The following is a 16804-nucleotide window of genomic DNA, read 5'->3' on the forward strand; positions in this document are numbered from 1 at the left end:
GTTGTAAACCCTTTGCTAAGCCTGAATTCAGATACATGAACCATGATTCACACAACTCATGAAGCTAAAAGCAAATAAACAACTAATATGATGGCGTCATCCAGCAATGTTGAGCTAAGGGTAAATCAATCAAATCTTCAGCATGTTGAATAAATACCTCATGACGTTCTACGTTGTCAAATCTGATGGTCCTTTCCTTCCTCTTCTTCCATAGCTCTGTTTTTCTTCACCTTTCTGTTCTACGCTGTCTCCATTGCTGCCATTGTGCTACTCTACATGTATTACACCAAACCAGATGGCTGTACTGAAAGCAAGATCTTGATCAGCCTCAATCTCATCTTCTGCATTGTGGTGTCTGTGGTCTCTGTACTGCCCAAGGTCCAGGTAAGTTCTTGTGCTCAAAATGTATTGTGAACTACTGCAGGGGTCTCCAACCTTGGCAACTTTAAGACTTGTGGACTTCAACTCCCAGAATTCCTCAGCCACAAGTCTTAAAGTTGCCAAGGTTGGGGACCTCTGAACTATTGTATATCTTTTCCCATCAACTTAATCTTAGGTAGATTGAGGGTAGGCATTTAAAATGTAACGTGTATTTTTTATTGTTATTATTTTAATCATTATAAGTAATACAGGTAGCCCTCGATTTACAACAGTTTGTTGTGACCATTAAGCGGCACTGAAAAAAATGGCCATTTTCCACACCATCACTGCAACATCCCCCTGATCACATGATCAAAATTCAGATGCTTGGCAATTGGCTCACGTTTATGACGGTTGCAGTGTCCCGGGTTGATGTGATTACCTTTTGTCATCTTCTGGCAAGCAAAGTGAATGGAGAAGCCAGATTCAAACAACAATGGTGTTATTAATTTAACCACTGCAGTGATTTGTGATTAACGATTGTGGCAAGCAAGGTTGTGAAGTGGAGCAAAACTCACTTAACAAATGTTTCAATTAGCAATGGAAATGTTGAGCTCTATTGTGATCGTAAATTTTGGTCGTAAGTTGAGGACTACTTGTACAGGAGATTTAGGCACTGGAAACTCTATCATAGTCACCAAGGGCCTTCTAAAAAAACAGTTTTGCCAGCCTATGGAAAAGCCTAAGAGTGGAATGCCATCCTTGCAACAGGGAGCAGGCTGTTCCATAGCAAAAGGCATCACTAAGAGTGCTTATCATGAGGTTCTTTCCTTGTAAGTAGGGTTAGGATTAGGATTGCTAGTTGACAGTGACTAGAGGAGACATGTCAAACTCGCAATGTCATGTGACGCCGCACAACATATCAGGAGAAGTTTTGCCATTGCTGGCAATGGGGTGGGCGTGGCTTTTGCGTGACGCATCTGGCCCGTGGGCTGGCAGTTTGATACCCCTGGACTATAGCAATAGTATCTAGAGCAGGGGTCTTCAAACTTGGCCCTTTTATGATTTGTGGACTTCAACTCCCAGAGTTCCTCAGCCTGGCACACTGGCTGAGGAATTCTGAGAGTTGAAGTTCACAAATCATAAAAGGACCAAGTTTGAAGAAGACCCCTGATCTAGAGCAATCAATGAATATGATCATGACATCATAGCGCAAAAGGAAGCTTCGTTATTGTGTCTAGTTTGGCTCTGGTTTGCCCTGAATCTATTTTTCACTACTTATAACAAGAGTTTTTGCTTCTCTACAGGATGCTCAGCCTCACTCTGGCCTTCTCCAAGCCTCCATCATTACCCTCTACACCATGTATGTCACCTGGTCAGCTTTGGCCAACGTACCAGGTAAACAGTGTCGCTATGTTCTTTTTTGAGGGCTTTGTGTGGGTTTTTTTTTGAAGATGGAACCTGCTTCTGAAATAAAAATATCCACCATGGTACACAATCAAGCCAAGAAAAATTATTCAGTCCCACAAAACATTAGCTTTTGTGCCAGTGGAATGCTTGGACCGCAGAGAGCCTTCTGTAGTTGCAGAGCCACAACAAAACTAGTGCTTGATCCCTGCTTTGATGTCTCTAGTTAGATCAGGGGTCTTCAAACTTGGCCCTTTTATGACTTGTGGACTTCAACTCCCAGAATTCCTCAGCCAAGTCATAAAAGGGCCAAGTTTGAAGATCCCTGAGTCAGATCAACGCTTTGAGCCCAGCTATAATGCACATAATTCTGTTTGGGTTTAATATGTTGTGGTTTGTTCATAAACCAAGGCTAAAGACTACAAGGGAAGCCAGGATCTGAGTTATTTTCTCTTCTAATTGCCATTCATCTCTCCATTTGCCTCTCTATTTCATAAATTGGAGAATCTAAGGGGATCCTTGCTGGAGCAGAGGAGAGATTTATCTGGTCCATCAACCTATTTAGTTTTGGCCTCATTCATGTACCACTATGTCAAGCCAATGGGTTGCAAACTGTAGAGCAGGCATGTCAAACTGCTGGCCCGCAGGCCGGATGCATAACGCTGAAACCGCGCTCAGTTGTGATACGTCACGTGACGTCACATGATGTCACGAGTTTGACAAGCCTGTACCATAGTTGTTTGGTTTCATCCTCTGCTAAGCTTTGTTTTACAAGCACAATGAGTGGGTTTACTAGTACTCTTAAGCCCAAACTCCTCAATTTGCTCAATGCAATGTGTTATCCTGTTCATCAAATTAGGACTCTAGAATGTAAGAGCTGGAAAGGACAGTGAAGACTCTGTTGACCAACTTTCTGTCTTTTTCCAATTTTTACGGCATTGACTCTGTTTTAATCAATTAATTCCTCTTAAAAACACTCCAAGATTCTTGGACTTTTAAATAGCTTTCGTTGCTTTTTGCTAGTTTTCTTTACAAATTCAGGCATAGTGCCCTCTTCTGGGGAAAAAAAAGCTTTCTCACAAAGGGTCATGATTCATGCTGGAGGGAGAAAAAAGGGCTAAGCCTCTTCCTGGTTCTGCAGGTAGGTAAACATTTCTACCTTGCTCTCTAGGAGGACTTGACCAATCAGCAAGCCTAGGAATGTTTGAGGAGCAGACAATTGTCATGCTTGAAATGAAGTGTGCATAGATTTTCTCTCTTCTTTTCGTAGTCAAACACTGCAATCCAACTCTCTTGATAAGAACAGCAGGAAACAGCACAACAGCTCAGCCCGAGAATGGCCAACCAACTCAATGGTGGGATGCCCCAAGCATTGTGGGCTTAATCATATTTGTCTTCTGCACTTTCTTCATAAGGTGAGCTTCCTGATCCAATGACCTGCATGAATTTAAGCCTTGGTTTGCTCAAGCATTCGTTTAATAATACGACAAAATTGATTAGGTTTACAGAACACGCTGCTCCATCAACTGGTTTGCAGATCAGCATGTCTGCATCCTAAAACCAAACAAATCGCATTGTGGCTCAGTGTGATACTGTTGGGAGGCTCAACAATGCTTTGCAGAGCTGTTTTCTGTATGCTGAATTTCTCCATTTCAGCTGCAGGACTCCCTCTGCTGGTTGTGAGATTCAAATTGCTCTTTATTTATAAATAAAATGCTCTTGATTGATTGAATAGTTGCCATTAAACCTGGTGTTGATTCTGATCCACCAGGGAGATGTTGACCTTCCCCAGGACGATCTGGCCCCAAGTCCTGCCCCTTCTGGTTTTCCAGTGTTGCACTCATCACTACTGAAATCCAGTCCATCCACTTGCTGCTCCTCTTCTCTTTCCTTCCTCTTTTTCCAGAATTATGGATTTCTCAAGGGAGTTCTTTGCAATATGTGTCCAAAATTTGACCCTGGCTATTTGTGCCTTGAGTTAAAATTCTGGATTTCTTTACACAATGGCCCATAAAGACCATTCTCCTCATTCATCTAATGACATTTCAATGAAAGCCAAGGACAAAACTGTATCACACAATGTGTTTATTGGTATGAGAGCAAAACCAGATTGTGTGGGATTGGTATTCTTTCCCCATGTGGTTCCTCTACCCTGGCTGGATGTTCATCCTCCTCTCTTTGTGGTGGGACAGAAGTGCAGATACTACACTGGCAGTCACATTGTTATATTCAAGGGTTTGCCAGAGTCCATGGCCCACCTGATTGCCAAGTATTATTAGAAACACTTAATAAGAGATAATGAAATGGGAAGTTGGCCTGCTGCACATTCAGAATACAGAATAACAGAGTCGGAAGGGACCTTGGAAGTCTTCTAACCCAACCCCCTGCTCAAGCAGGAGACCCTATACCATTCTGGACAAATAGCTGCCCAATCTCTTCTTGGAAACCTCCAGTGATGGAGCACCCCTAACTTCTGGAGGTAAGCCATTCAACTGATTAATTGTTCTCACTGCCAGGAAATTTCTCCTTAGTTCTAGACTGAATCTCCCCTAATCTCCCCTTGATAGGTTTCCATCTGTTACTTCTTGTCTTGCCCTCAGATGCTTTGTAGAATAGGTCAACCTATTCCATTGTCTTTGCTGACAAGAACGCCTGTGTATGTTGCATAGTCCCTATAGGGCATTCTTTGGAAATAGCAATGATGGGCTATAAATGATATGGAATTACCAGGAGTAGGAATTGAGGATTGTAGTGATGATCAGTCTTATTTTGTGGGGATATACAGTATTTACAGATCCTGATATAGAACATTCTACAAAAGCTTGGAGTGTTCTGATTCTACTTCTTACTACATTGAATCTCCTCCAGACATATTTATTTATTTAATTTTATTTATATGCTGCCCAATCCCAAAGGACTCAGGGCGGCGACATAGCCATTCCAGGAATGGTTTTCTAAGTAAATCTTCCAAACTGTTTGAGATGATCTACAGTCCTGTTTTGGAGTTGATTATCCCTTGCATACAACACATAGCTTCTAATTTGGAGGATTAACTTCCAGAAACTACCCAATCACTCTTGGTTGGGCGTGGTCTGGAAAGAAAGTGGAACATCTCCTAGAACAGGGGTCTTTAAACTTGGCCCTTTTATGACTTGTGGACTTCAAATCCCAGAATTTCTCAGCCAGCATGCTTGGCTGAGGAATTCTGGGGGTTGAAGTCCACAAGTCATAAAAGGGCTAAGTTTGAAGACCCCTGCCCTAGAATCTTCAGAATATTCTCAATTCTTGAGAGGCTTTACACATCCTTATTCATGTGTGTTTGCTTTCTGGTAAATGGAGGTTTGGTTGACCTTGGCAACAATTTTAAAAGAATTGCCATGATCTATTGTCAAATTACCAAATATCTCTACCAGCCCCAAAGGACTTGCTTCTAAAACAGGTGATAGAAATTGGAGGTGATTTCTTCAATTCTTTGTTGTTGTTGTTAATTGCGAAGTCGTGTCCGACCCATCGCGACCCCATGGACAACGTGTCCTCTACCATCTTCTGGAGTCCATTTAAGTTCACACCTACTGCTTCAGTGACTCCATCCAGCCATCTCTTTCTCTGTCGTCCCCTTCTTCTATTGCCCTCAGTCTTTCCCAGTATTAGGCCCTTCTCCAGTGAGTCCTTCCTTCTCATTAGGTGGCCAAAGTATTTGAGTTTCAACTTCAGGATCTGGCCTTCTAAAGAGCAGTCGGGGTTGATTTCCTCTAGGACTGACCAGTTTAAACGCCTTGCAGTCCAAGGGACTCGCAGGAGTCTTCTCCAGCACCATAGTTCAAAGGCCTCAATTCTTTGGCGCTCAGCCTTTCTTATGGTCCAACTTTCATAGCCATACATTGCAACTGGGAAGACCATGGCCTGGACTATGCGCACTTTTGTTGGCAGGGTTTCAATTCTTTATTTACCCTATAACATTCTCTTGATAAAGCTGGATTTAAAAGAATCCATAAACTTTGAAACAATGGATCCAAAGAGTTTCTCCACTGATAAGTGAATAATGGTTTGTGAGTATGGAAGTAAGCAAGAGGGGTGGTGATACCAATTGCAGATAAACCTACTAAGTCTCATTTGTTTTGATTCTAGCATCCGCTCCTCAGACCATACACAAGTGAACAAGATGATGCTCACAGAAGAAAGTCCAGCTATGCTAGGGAGTGGAAACACTAACCCCGAAGATGGAGTGCATCGGGCCTATGACAACGAAGAGGATGGAGTATCTTACAACTACACCTTTTTCCATATCTGCCTCTTCTTGGGCTCCCTCTACATCATGATGACACTTACCAACTGGTATAGGTGTGTACAACTGACCCTACTCATTCTTCCCCTGCTCCAGTTCTATCTGTTTCAAGTAATTTTCAAGTTTAATTTACTTGATTTGCATTTAAGGAGCGGGGTGGCTATCTGAAGGCTGTTTGAAAACATCATCTGATCCAGAATTTTATGCACTGCCTTTAGCCTTTTGAGCATTTATTAGCTAGTGCTCTCTTTGTGGACTTCTAATATGGTTTTGGATGAGGCCCCAGTGGTGGGTATCCATGTTATTTTCCTGTATGAACTTGTCTATTTTTAAGGTAAAGACGAACAGATGTTGCCTCCTTGAGATGGTGCTTCTTCCTTTTTCAAGTGCAAACTAAGGTGTAATCTTCCTTCAGGACTGATATTTGGACATTTCGTATAAACAGCAGAATAAGGAGGCAACATCTGTTTGCCTTTACCATAGGACAGGGGTCCTCAAACATGCTGGCTGGGGAATTCTGGGAGTTGAAGTCCACAAGTCTTAAAGTGGCCAAGTTTGAGGACCCCTGCCATAGGGATGCAAAGCAGATGGCATGGTATATCTTCCCTCTTCCAGCTCCTTGCCTTCTTGCATCTAGAACCTTCTAGAGGCAATCATTTATAGAGTTGGCCCTGACGAAAATTGTTCCCAATAAACAGAATCTTTAGAACCCAAACTGAATGGGGTTTCTTAAGCTTAGGAAAAGGGTATATAAAGAAGAATGGTATCAAGAAGATATTAAACCATAATCTGGTTGAATTGGGCATCATGTGAGGTGCAAACCCTCACAGCATCAATTAGCATTCTGGGTGAAATGTACCTGCTATGGCTTATTCAATCACAATTTTTTAAAAATTTCCCAGCTTCTCAGGATGCTCTATACTTCTTCAGGTTTCTAGTGTTCCTGCTTTACCCTCTTCCCGTTGCCTAGGAAACCAGCATGATTTGTCAGCTTGGCGCAATTCAAGCTTTGGAAAGAGAAAAAAAAATTATTCTCCTCAGATGAACTCAGTGTTGGCTGGGTGAGCAGAAGCAGGTGCTGCTCACAAGCTGGCAAGCCATGCCTAGAATGGAGCATTTTGGATGAGGGACCCAGGGGAGTGGGGTGGAGGGGAGATTGCAGGGAAGATGAGACAATGGTTGCAAACAGCATTGCCTCATCCTGAAGACCACTATATTTGTTTGCACAGAACTTTTATCTCCGAGTCCTTTGGTTATTTTTAGTGCATGACTTTCTGTCACATCCCCAAACCTGCAGCTGTGCCAAGTCACGCTGCAGTGGGCTGGTGCTGGCCATATATGCCTCAGCAGGATTGACACGGTATGTGTGTGTGTGTGTGGGGTATGGAAGATGGTCTAGTCCGTGACACTGCTCTGACCAAAAATCCAGGCTTCCCTGCCAAATTCTTGGCTGCCACTGCCCTTTCCAAATGAAAACAAAGTAGAGAAGGGCTTGCATGCAAAATTGGGGTTGGGTTCTTGATCTTGCTTTCCCTTGGAGAGGACGCGAGGTCAGGCTGAGTGCATAACTACAAGAACCAGGCTGAAAAACAATGAAAGGGTCAGGAAAAGACCTAAGGCAGCAAATAATCCCCATTATTCTTCTCCTCCAGGCAGACAGGGCTGGCTGGCTTTGCTGCCACACAGATGGGACTGGGAGAGTCCAGTCTTGCCACATAACTGGGGTGGTGTGTCAACAAGGCCCTACTATAGTACAGCTGAATCTTGGCAGCTTTAGGATGTGTGGACGTCAATGCCAGAATTTCCCAGCCAGCATGAATTTCAAATCCACACAACTTAAAGCTGCCAAGTTTGATGAACACTGCCCTACAGGTTTTTTGGATGCCCTTCTTTTTCCCTCACTGGGTTGAAGTTTCTTTGGAAAGAAAGCAGGAAAAAAGTTTTCTAGGAGATGGTTACTCATTTACAAAGGCTTTGGCTGGTTTCCCACCTTGCCCTAAACTGCGGCATGCTTAACTAAGGCTTACTGAATCAGTTACAGTCGGCTGGGTTTACACGCCAGACCATAGTTACAAGCCCCACAGTGGCTGGGTTTGTAGCAGAAGCTCAATCAGAAGGAAACAAATCATAGTATGGTTTAGCCCAGTGCTTCCCAAGCTTAAGTACATTACCCAACCTGTATAAAAGACACATGAACCATTATCCATCAGAACAAGGATGTTTAAATTTTACTAAATATACTTGAAAAGTTCCCAAGGCAAACATTTGAATAATTTCATCAATTATCAATGGTAACTTGTTCAATGCTAACGGAAGGGACTTATAATCAGTTCTTGAGATTTAATAAAACTTTCTGATACATGGTTTTGGGTAAGGAAAGAAAAATTTGGGAAACACTAGTTTAACAACAACAACAACAATAGAATAACAGAGTTGGAAGGGACATTATAGGTCATCTAGTCCAACCCTCTGCTCAACCAGGAGACCCTATACCATTTATGACAAGTGGCTGTGCAGTTTCTTCTTGAAAACCTCCAATGATGAAGCACCACAACTTCTGAAGGCAAGATATTCCACTGGTTGATTGTTCTCACTGTCAGAAAATTTCCCCTTATTTCCAGGTTGAATCTCTCCTTGAACTGTTTCCATCCATTGTTCCTTGTCTGGCTTTCGGTTGCTTTGGAAAATAAGTTGATCCCCTCTTCTCTGTGATAGCCCCTCAAATATTGGAACACTGCTATCATGTCTTCCCTGGCCCTTCTCTTCATTAGACTAGCCATGCCCAGTTCCTGCAACCATTCTTCATATGTTTTAGCCTCCAGATTTAGCATGGTGTGCTCCATCTAGACTAGTCTTACTGATAGAGCTTTGCAAAAACTATCCAAGGGAGTAGAGTAGAGTAGAGTAGAGTAGAGTAGAGTAGGAGCTGGAAGGGACCTAGCCCAGCCCCCTGCTCAAGCAGGAGAACCTATACCATCTCAGACATGTGAATGTGTAGTCTCTTCTTAAAAACCTCCAGTGACGAAGCCCCCACAATTTCTGGGGGCAAGCTGTTCCACCGGTTAATTGTCCTCACTGTCAGGAAGTTTCTCCTTAATTCCAGGTTGCTTGCGTCTTTGATCAGTTTACAACCATTGTTTCTTGTCCTTCCCTCTGGTGCTTTGGTGAACAACTGGACCCCCTCTGCCTTGTGGCAGCCCCTCAGATATTGGAATACTGCTATCATGTCTCCCCTATTTCTTCTTTTCTTTAGACTAGCCAAACCCAAGTCCCGCAGCCATTATTTGTATGTTTTAGTCTCCAGGCCTTTGATCATCTTAGTTGCTCTTGTCTGATTTTTTTTCCAAACTCTCAACATCTTTTTTGTGATATGGTGACCAAAACTATCAGAAGATCTTGTCCATACAAGTTGGTGTTCTAACTCCGAGCATCGGTTCTTCCCTTGCACTCGTTTCCCCTTTGTTGGACTTTCACAAGGCTTTTGAGGACACAGGCTGTGTTCCATTAGTTGGAGTTGCTTGGATGTTTGATTTGGAACCGTGGGTTTGGAGGCGTGTAACAATTCCAGGCCTCACAGTTTCCCTTGAATGGTCTTTTCTTTCTCTTCTAACAGAGCCAGACTCATTTGGAGGGACATGCTCAGGGATTTTGACATTATTTTTAGGATTAATAAATGCTGAATGTGTCAAGCTTATATGGATCTATCCTAATGGAGTGAAATGGGATGTACAGATAATCCCGGAAAGAAGGTCCGACTTACAGGCAACCCACACTTAGGGACCCCGAAGCCTCACAATGTTTTCATGAATTGTCAAAAAGAGACTGTATATTAAAAACATGTGGCTTCAGCCGGCCATTAAAACATTATGCGGCTTCTGCAGTTCATTGGCTTGAGGAAAGAATCACCGCTCACCCGTTTTAGTAATAGACAACCCGTTCATAAGCATGAGTTCCAACTTCATATACATTCAAGGTAAAAACAGCTAGGAGTAGAATTTGTTTTTAATCTTGGGAGTGCCTGTATTAAAACAAGGGTGTGTGTGGGGGGGGGGGAAGCAGTGGGGGGGAGGGGATTGTAAAATATCTGCTGGATTTGACTAGGCTTTTTTGGTAAGTTTCTCTAGCTGCCTTAAGATGACCTCCAAAAAACAAAAAACTCACAACCCAATCCAAAAAGGAATTAGAGTTGGCCCTAGTTGGGTTTGAGATGTAGCACCACCGGATTATTTCAAGCCTGTTTTCAATGGCAGTTATGCAGTTGCTACTGTGAAGGTCCAGTTTAATAAATCAGCAAACCAAAAACAGCATTCTGCTGAATATACTTGGTAGTATATAACTTTTGACTAATGAAATGGGATTAAAACTGGTATGGTATTAGTGTTTTTCAAGCTTTAAGATATGTGGACTTCCAAACAACTAAAGTTGCTAAGGTTGAGAAACACTGGTCTAGTGCAGGGGTAGGCAACCTTGGCTCTTTTATGACTCATGGATTTCAACTCCCAGAATTCCTGAGCCAGCGTGGCTCAGCTTGGAAACCTTTCCCCTCAGGATGGCTGGTTCAGGAATTCTGGGAGTTGAAGTCCATGAGTCATAAAAGAGCCAAGGTTGCTTATCCCTGGTCTAGTGTGACTGAAAAATAGAATTTCAGTGGATTGATTTGTTGAACTGTATTTGGAATGGTGAAATTTCAAAAGTTTCTAAACTGGTGTTTCTCAAACTTGGCAATTTGATGTTGGCAGGGGAATTCTGGAAGTTGAAGTCCATATGTCTCCAAGTTACCAAATGAGAAACGCTATTCTAAATGGTATTCCGTTTAATTTGTGTTAGTGAAGGCATTAGAGAATGACGTAGAAGAAGAAGGTCTGAGCTGAACATGAAGGTTACAGCTGATGCGTGTGTTGTCTCCATTACAAATTTCCATTGCATTTGGTTAGCCTGAAAATCTGATTAGCAGTTGCTATCCAGCTGTGTACAGATGCTGAAACAAATAAGTTTCTGTTTTAGCTATACCCTAGAACACAGGTCGGCAACCTGCGGCTCCGGAGCCGCATGCGGCTCTTTGAGCCTTCCCCTGTGGCTCCCAGCCTCCTCTGCTTTGCAGAGAGAGAGAGAGACAGAGAGAGGCAATTGCGCTTCCCTGCTTCAATCTCTCTCTCTCTCTCTCTCTCTCTCTCTCTCTGTGTGTGTGTGTGTTTGTGGTGTGTGTGTGTGTGTGTGTGTGTGTGTATGTGTAAAAGAGAGTGTACTCACATGTTCTCCGAGGAGCTGAAAAGCTTTCTGGGCGGAGCTCCTCCCTTTGCTGCGTCTCAGCAGGAAGCAGGAAGGGCAGGAGAGAGCTAGCTAGCCCAGCTAGGCTGACTCAGGAATTCTGGGAGTTGAAGTCCATGAGTCATAAAAGAGACGAGGTTGCCTACCCCTGATCTTGTTGGACAACAGCTTGAAGCTTGCCAGGTGAGCAGCAGATAGGAGAGGGGGGGGAGAAAGAGAGAGAGAGAGAAGAGAGGGAGGGAGAGAGAGGAGAGAGAGAGAGAAAGAAAGAGAGTGGGGGAAGAGGAGTGGTAGACCAAGGGCAGATAGAGAGGGAGGGAGAGAGACAGAGAGAGAGAGAGAGACCCTTTTGACATCTAAAATGAAGATAACACTGCATATATCCTTTTTTTAACCTGTGTCTGTATGTGTGTGTGTGTATGGGTGTGTGTGTGTGTGTGTGTATATATATATATATATATACATACATACATACATACATATACATATATACACACACACACACACATACACACAAACAAATACCCCCACACACACAAACACACACACCTATAATAAAGATAAAAAAGGATATATGCAGTGTTATCTTCATTTTAGATATCAAAAGGGTTTTGCGGCTCCCAGTGTTTTGTTTTTGGTGGGAAACGGGTCCAAGTGGCTCTTTAAGTGTTTTGGGTTGCCTACCCCTGCCCTAGAAGAACACAACAAATAATCTGATGTGAACAGTGTAGTTTTCTGTAGCAGACTTGGTTGCAGCCCACTGAAGATAGCTTCATTCATGCTTGCTGCATGAAACAAGTCCTTTTAATATGCCTTGTTCTGTGCATAGAGTTCCTTTCCTTAGAAACTAAGGAAATTATTTGGTTGGTGTGCCAGTGCATGGCTGTTCAGCTTCAGTGTGAGTTTGAACATTTGGAAATGATGGTTTCTTAGAATGGGTAGATGTGTAATTTCTAGGAGATGGGAGCGGCATGGATTTAAATCCATCAGCTGTCCTAGAGTCAGACTTTCTCCAACCTCATAGGATGGCTGTGATTAAACACTGGAAGAACCATGAGGAATATCTACAATTGAGAGAAGGTTGGATATGGTGGACAGGAATATTTCTGAATCTCTTAAACTGAATGTTTGATGTTCATCTATCTTTTCTCCAGGCCTGATCAAAGCCGCCAAGAACTGATCAGCCCATGGACTGCTGTCTGGGTGAAGATTTCATCCAGCTGGGTTGGGCTTCTCCTGTATCTTTGGACTTTGATTGCCCCACTTGCACTTCCAGACCGTGACTTCAGCTGAAACCTTTCAAGAGTGCCAACTGCCCAAGGGAAAAAGTTACACAGTGCCATGAAAATAAGCAAGCAAAATCATTACTTCTGGTCTGAATGTTAGCTGTGAGCCCTCCTGCCTATGAAGGCAGAAATGATCAACCCTCCTCTTTCCTCGGTCTTACATTCAGACAAATCTACAACTTTTTTGTGCCTTTATTTCTTAAAAATTTCTTTAGAAACCCAGTTATGCTGGTTTAATCCACTTATGTGTGCAAATCTTGACACACATTTGTGGTGAAGGATGTGTGCACAACTTCCCCCTCCTTACGCTAACAGCCTTCCAAGTATGTTGTAAAATATCTGAGTAATTTACATGGTGCTGTTCATCTTTTTTAAAAAAGATATTTGGCATAGGAATAACTATGTGTTTCTTTTTAATTTGTGGTTTAAAGGAATTTTTCACCACTTTGCCTTGTTACATGGAGCCTTTTAAATAGACTCTCGGTTCTTTTTGATATGGAACTTGATGGTAATCAAATAAAAATCCTTGTATTAAGTAGATGAATGTTGAGCATAGAAACAATCATAACAGTGCCTGGGTTAGCTTGATTTAGGGAAGTCTTCTGAAAGCCTTGATTTTAATATAGCATTCTTACCAACCCAGTCAATTATGGTTTACTTAGTAAACCATGATTAGATCATGGTGTAGCACATTCTAGGAAAAGTGTCTCATTCTGGCATTTAGAGACGCGAAAGAAATTATTGTGGCTAGTGGGAAGGCGTTCTATAAATTATAGGATTGACTGAATGCACTAGAAAAGTCACATCAATAACCTGAAAAATCACATCAAAATCTAGAATAGTTTAGGTTATGTCTCTCTTTGCCAGACCCCAGCTGTGATTGATCAGAACGACAAAGAAATGTTGTCATTTTCCGGCTAACAAATTTTATTCAAAATTTTCTGACCAACAAATTTTATTCATAGTTTTCCAACTAACAAATTTTATTACAAGGCATAAGCTTTTGTGAACTGCAGCTTATTATCTTTGAATAAAATGTGTACATTGGAAAAGATGCTACCGGTTCCTTCTGAATTTTGCTACTGTAGATTTAACACTGTTTGTCAGAATCCAATTATATTTCATCTCTAGTTATCAACTATAGAAAACCCCATTTCTGCCTTCTCTGGATTCTGTCATATGATGAAGGGAAGGAGGTGAATAAAGGGGCTTTATGGCCCTCACTTCCTTCAGTACATTTCAAAGGGACTGGATGTGGATATTACCAAAAGGACTAACCATAACAATGGGGCTATTACCTTTCATGTACTCCTCTCTGAAGTCTCCCTCCAGCCGGCAGTAAGGAAAAGGGGGTGGGAGTGTAATGCCTGAGACTGTCGCTGGAAGAAGGGGGAGATTGGGTGGGGCTACTGGGGAACCCCTTAAAACCTTGAATGGGAGAGCTTGGACCCCAAGTCCTGTCTAGAATGCCTGCAACCATTTTCTCTTAATAAATGATGCCTGTTGGAAGAACTATTCCAAGAGTTCTGTCTTCTTAAGATGCAAAGTGGGGTGGGTCCTTACATTAGACAGGACTTGCAAAATTAATCCACCTGAAGGGAGACCCTTGCAGGGGGATTTTTGCAAAAAAATTACCATGTCAGACAATGGAGCAAGAAAGGGGGAAAACTCCCAAGAAAGAGAGCCGCTGCCCTGACTGGAACCTTGCTGGATGTCGGGATCTGAGAGGTCAGATTCCTCAGGAGAAGAAGTGGTGGGGACACGGGACCACAAGCCTCGCTGGTCAATGGGCGTTGGAAAGAAAGGCGAGTGGGAAAAGAAATCAAGAAAGGTGACCCTGAGACGGGGGGCCAAGCAACCAGAATGGAAGCAGGAGATGGAGAAATCCCTGCACGCAAGTGAAGAGGGAGAAAGCTGGGCACTGTACTCAGACTGGAACCTAGAGAAAGCTATTGACCTGATGAAGAGAACTCTCAGCTCCGTAGGAGAGGAGAATCCTGAGCCCTATGGCCGCCCCAGCTCCTGGAGCCGCAAAGGGAGAGACACCGAGGGGGAAGTGGAACCTGCAGCCCCAGGGACATCTGCTGATCCAGTAGTCCCCACCCCCTGCCGAACCACAGATGGCAATCTGGACGGAAGACACTACCACCAACAATGGAGGCACCGATCCATTCCAAGACGCCCACCGTTGGAGGTGAAATTCAAAGGAGAGCCAACACGCTTGGGGTTTTTCCTAACCCAAGTCCTCAGCTACATGGAGGAATACAGGCGGGACATCACCAGTGACAAAGCCCGCATCCGGATCGTGCAATCTGCCCTGGATGGACCGGCTGCAGATTGGGTGGTAAACTTGCATGACTCCAATGCCCCAGAGCTCGACGACTTCAACCGTTTCATGTCCTCTCTGAGAAGACGATTTGAAGACCCCCTGGCTGATCGCAAAGCCTGCGAAAGGATAAAAACGATGAGGCAAGGTAAATGCCTGGTGGCTGAATATACGCAAGAATTCTGGGCCATTGCCAGCAAACTGAACTAGCCAGAAGACATCCTCCTTAGCCATTTCAAAGACGGACTAAATTATGACTTATATGATGCTTGCCTGCCCCAAGGGGACCCACACCAACTTGAGCAATGGTACGTCTTGGCAGAGGAAGCAGAGATCGACATACTGAAGAGACACCGCCGAGGAAAACAATGGAGCTGCTCCCCGCCTGAATTGACACACGAACCAGTGAAACCATTGGCTACAGCCAAGAAGCAAATGGGGTGTTTCAAGTGCAGAAAAGAAGGGCATCGAGCTGTAGAATGCCGCTCCAAAGCCCCCCAGCACAATCCAGACAGATCCCCGATCAGCAAATCCAGAAAGTCTTCAGCTAAGCCAAAAGAAACTGCCATGAGAATGATGGAAATTGTGGAACCTCCCACCTCTGCTCATCAGGGGGAAAGAACTCCAGCCTACACCGCAGGGCTGGTGGATGCCTCAGATGACAGCTCGGAAGGCGAACCCCTGGTAAGTGGACGCATCGCACCCATCCTCAAGACAGTGACTATATTAATTCCCCCCATGCCCGAAGCCGTGAAGGTGAAAGCCTTAATAGACTCTGACTGCACCCGCTGCCTCATTAGCCCGACACTAGTGGGGAACCTGGGCATTCCGTCGAGGAGACTGGAACAACCAATCTCATTTGGCCAGTTAGATGGATCCATAGCGGGGGGGGGGGGGTGCTAGCTACCCTAGCCACTTTACCAATACACCTCTCCCTGGGCAAACATGAGGAGGACATAACGTTTGTGGTGACCCCAGGCACGGAATGCCCAATTATCCTAAGGATGGAATGGTTAAAAAAATGGAACCCCTTGGTGAATTGGAGGATGACAGAAATCAAATTCCCAAAGGGGGACCCTATGGACTTAAAATCCCAAGGGGGGCTACCAGAATCTAGAATAGAAAAAGTATCCATGGGAGAGGAAAAGGGACCACCAGAAATACCAGAGGAATACAGAGACCTTGCTGAAGTTTTTAGTGAGGAGAGGGCGGATGAGCTCCCCCCCCACCGACCCACAGACTGCCATTGAATTCAAGCCTGGGGCAAAACTCCCGAAGCCCAGATTATACTCCATGAGCCCAAAGGAGAAGGAGGAAATGGAGAGATTCATTAAAAAAAACCTAGAGAGGGGTTTCATTGAGCCAGCCAAGCCTAAACTGGCTGCCCCGGTCCTCTTTAGAGAGAAGAAGGATGGTTCTTTACGCTTATGCATGGATTATAGGGCCCTGAATACAATCAGTGAAAGCAACCTATACCCCCTGCCCCTCATGAAAGACATGCTGTCACACCTCTCGAAAAGGAAAAAATTTTCTAAAGTAGACCTAAGGGAAGCTTACTATCACGTGAGAATTAAGGAAGGGGATGAATGGAAGACCGCATTTAACTGCCCCATGGGGTGCTATCAATTCAAAGTGTTGCCATTTGGATTACAAGGGGGCCCTGCAGTATTTATGCAATTAATCAATGACGTTCTAAGGGAGCACCTGTTTAAGGGGGTCCTTGTTTACTTGGATGACATTCTTATCTTCACCGAAACAAAAGAGGAACATGTCAACCTAGTCAGAGCGGTTTTAAAGAAATTGCGAGCCGCCCACCTATATGCCAAACTCTCGAAATGCGAATTCCACCAGGAAAGGATAGACTACCTAAGT

General features: G+C 43.7%; 1 protein-coding gene across 1 annotated transcript in view; it reads left to right on the plus strand.

Annotated features, from left to right (window-relative positions):
• Nucleotides 1–13661, plus strand: part of SERINC2 (serine incorporator 2) — a 32512-nt gene extending 18851 nt beyond the window's left edge. The window contains exons 6-10 of the mRNA XM_039329145.1: nucleotides 215–384; nucleotides 1668–1758; nucleotides 3038–3182; nucleotides 5896–6108; nucleotides 12475–13661. Of these exons, the coding sequence (XP_039185079.1) occupies nucleotides 215–384; nucleotides 1668–1758; nucleotides 3038–3182; nucleotides 5896–6108; nucleotides 12475–12613 (758 nt within the window). The 3' untranslated portion in view covers nucleotides 12614–13661. The remainder of the gene's footprint in view (nucleotides 1–214; nucleotides 385–1667; nucleotides 1759–3037; nucleotides 3183–5895; nucleotides 6109–12474) is intronic.
• Nucleotides 13662–16804: the final 3143 nt, after the last annotated feature.

This window comes from Crotalus tigris, unplaced genomic scaffold (genome assembly GCF_016545835.1).
Source record: "Crotalus tigris isolate CLP2741 ecotype Arizona unplaced genomic scaffold, ASM1654583v1 scf7180000024388.1695876, whole genome shotgun sequence".
In the NCBI taxonomy this organism is placed as follows: domain Eukaryota; kingdom Metazoa; phylum Chordata; class Lepidosauria; order Squamata; family Viperidae; genus Crotalus; species Crotalus tigris.